The sequence below is a fragment of the Belonocnema kinseyi genome, chromosome 5, assembly GCF_010883055.1.
Source record: "Belonocnema kinseyi isolate 2016_QV_RU_SX_M_011 chromosome 5, B_treatae_v1, whole genome shotgun sequence".
In the NCBI taxonomy this organism is placed as follows: domain Eukaryota; kingdom Metazoa; phylum Arthropoda; class Insecta; order Hymenoptera; family Cynipidae; genus Belonocnema; species Belonocnema kinseyi.
The window spans coordinates 54483977-54492884 of NC_046661.1; the positions used below are offsets into that span (position 1 = coordinate 54483977).

Below are 8908 nucleotides of genomic sequence, written 5' to 3' on the forward strand. Positions count from 1 at the left end.
ACACAATATGGGAACGACAGTGACAAACAGGGAGAAGAGAAAAGAATAATTTGTTAACTTATTCAGAAAGTTTATATATTGAACATGTATATATTTTATACATCAATTATGTTCATTAATATTTTATTAATATCTACGCACGGAATGTGGACGGAAAGCGGATTGCCGAAACAAGGGAGTTCGCACGTCCTCGTTGATGCGACTAGGAAAATAAATGAAGGTAAGCCAGCAGCAGCGCAGCGCTCTACACGCCATGGCATGGTCGTGAACGGCCATGTATATATACTACAAGCAGCGAAACAAATGAAAAGTAGCAAAAAGTAGCACACCTACGCTGAAGCGATCATCCTAAGGAAGACATTCATATATTTTAGAACTCAATACGTTGTGTTATGTCATGTTATGAGCAATCGGAAGCAGGTGCTCTGCTGTATAAATTGTTCTACATTCACTAATAATATGATTGTATTAAATTGCAATTGAATATTCCAGATTCAATTGACTTCAGAGAAAGTTTACACTTTGATTAATAAAATAAATGTAGGTAGGAGGTTTGGAATCGATTTCTTGAAATAAAAAAACGTATTCCACGAACGTCAGTAGCATTACTAATTTTAGCAAGATTTTCTACTTTGTGCCTCTATCATCGGAACAAAAATTCATCAATCAACGTATAATTGTCGTCAAAAATACTTCAATTATTCTTCAGTTTAGTAGTCCATTTCATTTTTCCGAATTCAAGAATCGACTTTTGGCCACGAGATCGGGTCTCCTGGCCCACTGTGCATGGGCCGCCGAGACTCTTCAAGAGTGCGAGGCGGGTATCGAACCCGCAAGCCGAAGGAGTGGGTCTAAAACCTACGCTTTAGCCCCCACGACCATCGTCCCACTTTTCATTCCCATAAATGTATATTATTATAATTCATCAGTTGCATATCGTCCGTTAATTGGCGAATCTAATAGAATTATTTTTCAAAAGTTATCGTGCTCACAGACAGACAGGCATAAATACATACAGACAGACTGACAGACAGACACATTCGTAACAACCTTTTTTTTATTTTGGAGGTCTCAAGACGTGGACCTTTGACAAAAACTGGTGGGGGGGGGGTGTCAAATTTTACGCATATCTAATACCTTCTCTAATGAGAATGTAAACAAAAACCATTAATAAAAATGTTTTGCTCTACCATCGGTTGCAAAATGTTATCTATTTATTTTGGATTAGCGTGTGCCTTGTGTGGAAAAATTTAATTTTTGTATTTTCAACGTCTTTTTATAAATAAAACAAAAACTACATGTCCTTTAAAAAAGTGATTATAACAAATTTGTAGATATTCTTTGGATGCACAATATTTGTCTCATCATGTTTTTTCCTATCTTGCATAGTTTCAGCGCAAAATGCAATTTTTTATTTTGATTAGTTTTTGTGCGGTCCAAATTTGAATTTTTCGAAAAAATTTAAGAAGTTGATATGATCATCTTGGAGGGCTATCGAAAAGTAACATTTTTCTTTTTAAGTACTATGAACAACTGTACACAGAATGTTTGTATCGTGAAAAAATGTGTATTTAAAAAAGTTCAAAATAGGCTCGCTTTTAGTATTTTTATCCAAAATGTCTAAAGCACTTGTCATTTAGCTTGGAACACTAAAATGAGTGCACCAAAAGCCAATCTAATAGATTAATTTTTGTCAACAGTTATCGTGCTCCCAGACAGACATACATAAAGGCAGACATAGCGACAGACAGATAGACATACATATAAACACATTCGTAAAAACCTGTTTTTCGGATTAAGGGGGTCTCAAAACGTGAATCTTTTGAAAAAAGTAGGCTGGTAAAATTTTATACAAATCTAATACCTTCTCTGATGAGAATGTAACAATTATTTATTTGTCATGAATCATTTTTTGATAGTTCTGTTTTTAGTTTTATTCATACATTTGATTTTTCAAACAATGTTAAAGAGTTGTTGAGATAATCTTGTAGGGCAATCAAAAAACAACATTTTTCTTCTCTTGACTTTTTTTTATGTCGTGCGTTATTTGGCATAAAATGTTCATTTTCGCGTTTTTTTTTTAAATTTTGTAATTGCTATTACTCTGGTAATTTTTGATTTTTTGAAAAAAGTCAGAAGGATAAATTGTTTGACCTTTTAAATAATATAAATAACCGTACGGAGAATTTTTGAATTTTGAAAAAAGTGGTCTCAAAAAAATTCAAAATGTGCCCACATTTTGAATTTTTATTCAAAATGGCTGGCTAAAAAATGGTTTAGGACACTAAGCGAGTATACCAAAGGGCAATCTAATAGATTAATTTTTTCAAAAGTTATCGTGCTCGCAGACAGACAGGCATACGGATGTACACACATGCAGACAGACTGACACATTCGTAAAAATCTGTTTTTTCGGATTCAGGGGTCTGAAAACGTGGACATGTGACAGAAACTTTGGGTTCAAATTTTATAGAAATCAAATACCTTCTTTGATGAGAATGTAAAAGTACATATTAATTGGTTTTACATTGCTTACTTATTATTCTCAAAAATTGTTATCGAGAGGATTATTTTTATAACCTTGTATTATTTTATGTTCAGAGTGCCAAACATTGATAAACTGATCAGCGTAGAGGAAACACTTATTGTTAATTGTTGATAATAAAAGAATATGTGCACAAATTGATTACATAATAATGTAAGTTATAAAGAATATATTTCAATAATTGACTTGATTGATTGATAAAATACACTCTACCTCCGGGGTGGTATTGCCATTGCTTATGACTTTTTGGGATTAAGTTATTGTATTGTTTTAGAATTAATCAAAATTGCGTCTACTTTAATTGAAGTTTTGAACATTTTTTTGTAAAATGAACAGGTTCGAAAGTACAGGTACAAGCTTCCGAATTGCGTTTTTTTTCCAAAAAAATCTGGGTTCTTGAGAGGACCATCACTCAGCACCTATGGAAGAGAGGAGGCTTTCTTTTTTATTATTACACCATCAAGCCATTTCCCTTTCGGGGTGGGCGTGACTCACTCGGTGGGGAAAGGAGTAATGTGGAGAAGGGATAGAGAATTTTCAGATTGATCCAGAATTCTCGTATTATTTATGTAAATAAAACGTTCGTTTCGCAACACTGCTCCAACCCAGTCTGCTGATCAATCTCTCTAGCGATCACCCCAAGTGAAGATCCTCACAAAGTCGTTATGTAAAGTTCCCCACTTGGGTCCATTAGTGGCCAAGGTCTTTTGTTTCAGGCGTCATTCACTCTACTGACACTCTTTTTATTAACTACATATTTGCCGCCATACTTTCCTGTCCTGGCATTCTTCTCTAGCTTTTTTCATGTCCATGCATTTTTCATGCAAACTATCGTGTTTCTGTGACTTCTTATGTCTCTTCTAACTAGAGTCTTATTCACACATTCTAACCATTTTTTCCGCAGTCTACCTCTGGGCACGCTGCCATTTACTTTATCTTAATAGACTTGTTTCGTTAGCTTTTCATTTGGAATTCTCTCAATATACCCAAACTGTCTTAACTGATTTCGTTCCCATGTGTCTACTAACATCCCTTCTGCACCACATTCATTTAGAATTATCTCGTTACTTACTTTGTCCACCAGAGTTTTCCTGCATATTATGGGCATGAATCTCATGTCCATTGCGTTAATTTGACTCTTATCTTTTTCTTGATAAGTGCATGTCTAGCTACCGTATAGTACAGTTGGTACAAATATAGGATTATGCATTGCCATTTTAGCTTTATTTGATATATTTTTTACTTATGATAAGTGGACCTGCTCTACCAATAACCTTCTTACCTTCATTTATGCGTCTATCTAATTCCTCATCTATCTTCTCGTCCCTAGTAAATAAACTACTAAAGTATACGAACTAATGAACTTGTTCAATTCTCTCATCATTTAATAAAATATTGCATAGTGTTTTCTCACTCTTTCCTTTGAACACCATAGTTTCTGTTTTATTTGCGTTAATTTTGAGGCCCATACTCTTCATGCTTGCATCTAATTTATTCAACATTCTTTGTAAGTCTTCGATTGACTCTGCCATAACAACCTTATCATCTGCGAACGCTAATCCACGTACACTTACTGTTTCGACATCCACACCCTCTTCGTCGAAAAGAGACATTCTTAAACACTTGTCCATAAGTAATATAAATAAACATGAAGACATAATGCATCCTTGTCTAACTCCATGAATAATATCGAAACAGTCACTCAATTTTTCATTCACCCTTACACTCGCTTTGCTACCCGTATATATTCTTTTTATAGCTTGTAGGAGCTATCCATTGACTCCATACTCTTCCAGGACTTTTTTGTTTTAGAGGGCAACGATTCTCCCTATTTTTTCCGAATCCGAAAAGAGAAATTCCGTAATTTTTTATTTGTTTATTCTTTTTATTTTAACAGGTACCGGTTTTGACTCGAAGTTTACTATGTAAAATGCATGGGGAAAAATCACTTTTTTTAGTTTTTGCAATAATTTGTTAGGGTTTGAAAAAATGTGACGGAAAGTATGGGACCCTGTAGAGATTTATCAAACCAAGAATTTCATGTATCAGACACATGAATTTGATGCACCTAAACACCCCCACGAGTACCTGAAAACTACCCTTAATGTATTATACGGTTAAAATTGTTTTCTGCGAATTTTTTTGAAATTAGGACTGAATAGTTTTTAGAGGACGCAATGTAGAGATTCTGTGAAAATTTCAGAATTTTCATCCATTTCGTTTATGAAATAGAGCCCTCAAAGTATGAAAGAACAGAGAGGTCCGATATGCTAGACACTCTCAAACGCATCAGTTGATCGAAATGAAGTTGGACCGTCTTCAATTATTCTTCGCATGGATAGCTCTTTTTCTGAAATCATCCGTGTAATACCTTAAAACAAAATATGTTAATTCTTCATAAAATCGACCTTTTCAGCACTGTATGCCGGTCTTTTTTTACATTGGAATATTTAATAACATTAATTAATTAATTATTAATTGTTTAAAGTAATGGAATATTTTAAAATATTTTTTTAAATTTGTTTTTCCATAAAAATTATTAGCATTGGTCTAGTGGGATTTTTATAAACATTAGTTCATTAATTTTTAACTATTTAAACAAATTACATTTGTTTAAATAATATCCTTTCAAATTTTTTTATAATAAAAATTATTACTGTGGGTCTAGTGGAATATTTATCAGTAATAATTAATTACTAAATAATAATTGATTCAATATTAATTGATTTATCAGTAATATGTAAGTAATAATTTTTATTAAAAAAATATTTTCAAAAAATTAATCAAACAATGTTGATAAATATACCACTAAAGAAATATTAATAATTTTTCATTCAAAAATTATTAAAACAAATCGCATTTGTTTAAACAATGGAAAATTAATGAATTAGTGTTAATAAATATTCCACTAGACCAAAAGTAATTATTTTTAAGGAAAAAAACGAATTTTTGAAAAAAATTATTGAAAAAAATTACATTTGTTTAAACAGAAAAAAATTATTTAACTAACGTTAATAAATATTGAACTAGGCTAATAGTGAACAATTTTAGGAGAAAAAACGAATTTTCGAAGAAAGAATTATTTAAACAAATGGAATTTGTTTAAATAATAAGAAATTAATTAACCGAAGATAATAAATATTCCGCTGGACCAATATTATTAATTATAAGTAAAAAAATACGAGAATACAGTGTTAAAAAGGTAGATTTTATGAAGAATAAACATTTTTGGTTTTAAAGGTAGTGTTTAGGTACTCGTGGGGGTGTGTAGGAGTGTCAAATCCATGTGTGAAATACATGAAATACTGCGTTGGATAATTCTCTACAGGCCTCCATACTTTCCCGTCCCATTTTTTCAAACCCTAAACAAATATTTTAAAAACTCAAAAAAGTGATTTTCCCCATGCATTTTACGTGGGAAACTTCAAATCAAAACCGGCACCTGTTAAAATAAGAAAAATTAAAAATTAGGGAATTTCTTTTTTCAGATTTGGAAAAAAATGGGAGGGATCATAGCCCTCTAGCATGCAAAAAACTGTTGCCATGCATTTTTGGACCACCTTAATGTACACTTGTCCATTCGGGATTTGTTTGGTGGTGCCTTTACAGACCACCTTCATTCCATGTTCGCTGATACACTTAGAAATAGGGATGCTTGTTGCGTGTGCACTGCGCAACAACTGACACTACCTCGTTCAAGGGTACACAGGACGTCAAGGTCAGTTGCGATTGATTTTTAGTTTATTGCGGTCAAAAGAGGAATTCACAAGCTTCAACTTGAAGCATTTTAGCAGGTTGTACTTCGGATTTTGTGACGCCTTTTTTAATTACAATCCCCATTTTCTCCAAAACTTGATGCGATGGATAGCTTTCGAGCACAGACTCGTGTTTAGCACACAAAAATCTATCGCAAACATCTAGTCACTTCCTGTATGCACAACCCGTGTATACAAGTACAATAGCAAATATAAGTTTCTCAATCACATTTTAACATTATGGTTGTCCCAATGGGTAATAATCCATCGAATAAAAAATCTACGTTTCTCATGATTATTTGATAAACAATCAATAAGAACTTTCCTAAAATATATGTACACAATGACGCCGAAAAACTTCGCATAAAAAAATTAATAATCTTTCTTTAAGAATGAAAACATGACACATTGATGACATTCACACATTCAAACATCTTTATTTGGAATCTTATCTGATTCCATAGAATGAATGCGATTGAATGGCAATTTTTTTACTTTCTTAGACATTTTTTGTATCACTGAAAGCTTCTAAGCCTTTAATTTAATAGAAGTACGACCTTTTTTAATTTGTTAAGAAAATATGTTTGACGACTATTCAATTGATTTCTGTCTTAATTTCTACTGCAATTATATGAAGTTTCTATCAATCATTTTTTGCTTGAAAAATCATGAGGATGGAATAAAACTAAAATTTTTGTCGAGTTTGCGATAAAGGTAACTCTTTAAAGTTACAGATCCTTTTTTGTCAGAAAGGAACTCTATTGCCACAGGAAATAATAGCAAGTTCCCTCGAAAGTTACTATATCGCCCCTCCCCCTCTTATTCCGTATATTTAAGAATAAATATTCATTATTCAAAATAAAAAGTACGGCATACTTTTCCCCTGCATGGATTTAAGATTATTATTATAAATTTGGTATTCACAGATACAAAAATTGAAGAATCAAGCCACAGAGATTTCTCAAAAATGTAGTTAAAGTTTCAGTAAATTAAATTGCAAATCGAAAGTGGCAACTGAAGGCTGTTAAATTTTTAACAAACAATTCTCACTTTGACCCTCTGGGAGCATTAAATTACAGGCAAATATGAGAAAAATGACGAATTTCATATTATTACATGGCTAAATTTGGTTTAAGATGTAAGTTATCATATATAAATAATGCCACCTTTCCTCGGGGTTTATATAAAATTTTATAAAATTGTTAAGAAACATAGAAGAAGAATTACTTTGGGGGGGGGGGGGGAGATCTTCAAGTATTCTGAAAAATGTATCGCCTGTTTGTAAAAAGTCCTGACTATGATTTTTTCAACAGGTAAATCGTATGAAAAAACATGTTTTTTTTCTTATTATATATCTTTTACATACACGGGCTCTAACTATAATTTTTTCAGGATGTAAATTGTGTCAAAAAAACATGTTATTTTCTTATTGCCTATCTTTTACATACATTGACAAACTTAGTACTATGAAGTATATTTCCGTCACGAATGATGATATATCATAAATGCTTCCACTCCATAAAGTAAACATGAGCTCTAGATTGTCATAAATTTTACGATAACAGCAAGTTCATATATACATATGTATATAAAGAAACGATCATTTGAAAAATTATTATCAAACGTTCTTGAAAATGTACAAAAATCATTGTCTTCTCAATTAAGAAAATGAGGTTTTTTGTTATTGCTCCACTCGTTGCCGTTGCAGTCTTCGGTATAACTTTTGGTAATTATATAATTTTGTGTAATATTTTTTTTTGAAAAAATTACAATATGTATTTCTTACATAAAGAGCTTTCACTAAAACATTTTTGTACATTAATATCTCATTAATATCTCAAAAATATTTCACGAGCTTTACCAGATAGATACAAATTTTCAGTCTGAATTATTTCACAGACTTCAATTAATGAGTCGCGGCCCTACAACCGTAAGGTTCTAGCTTGAATTCTGAATCTGAGTTGATTTTTATTTGTTCTGAATACAATGTAATAGGAAAAAAAGTAAAATTAAGTGAATTTTTAAAGTGAAGGTAAACCCGTATGAATGTACGTTCGCGATACATATTTTTTTAAGCGTAATTAGTAATATATTCGTCAACTTCGGATGCCGAATATAATTCGTATTAAACAATCATATCACCTATAAATATAATATTTCTTTTAATACCTAGGTAATATTTGCGAGAGGTTCTCAAGCCATAAATTAAGTTGATTTTTTATACAACCAACGCAGCTTTCCATCTGTGCACCTCTTAACAATCTGATGGTTAATTTTCTTTTCAAGACATGGTTAAAGGTCAAGCTACTGGAGCTCCGGGTGCAACAGGTGGTGGAGCTGCAGCAGGAGGAGGTGGAGATCCTTCATTAGGAGGAGGAGCAGGAGCAGGAGGAGGAGCAGGAGCTGTAGGAGGTACTGGAGCAGGCAGCGTTGGCGGCGGTGCTGGAGCAGGTGGTGTTGGAGGAGGTGCAGGAGGAGGAGTTCCTGCAGGTGGAGGTGCAGTAGATCCTTCATTAGCAGCAGGAGCAGGAGGAGCAGGTGTTGCAGGAGGAGGTGCTGGGGTAGCCGGTGCTGCAGGAGTTGCTGGAGGAGGTGCTGGAGGAGGTGC

At 33.0% G+C, this 8908-nt stretch overlaps 1 protein-coding gene across 1 annotated transcript in view; it reads left to right on the forward strand.

Moving 5' to 3' along the window:
* The first annotated feature begins 8588 nt into the window (after positions 1-8588).
* The window catches only part of LOC117173660 (fibroin heavy chain-like), a 1384-nt gene continuing 1064 nt past the window's right edge, over positions 8589-8908 (forward strand). Inside the window, exon 1 of the mRNA XM_033362300.1 lies at positions 8589-8904. Within this exon, the coding sequence (XP_033218191.1) occupies positions 8589-8904 (316 nt within the window). The remainder of the gene's footprint in view (positions 8905-8908) is intronic.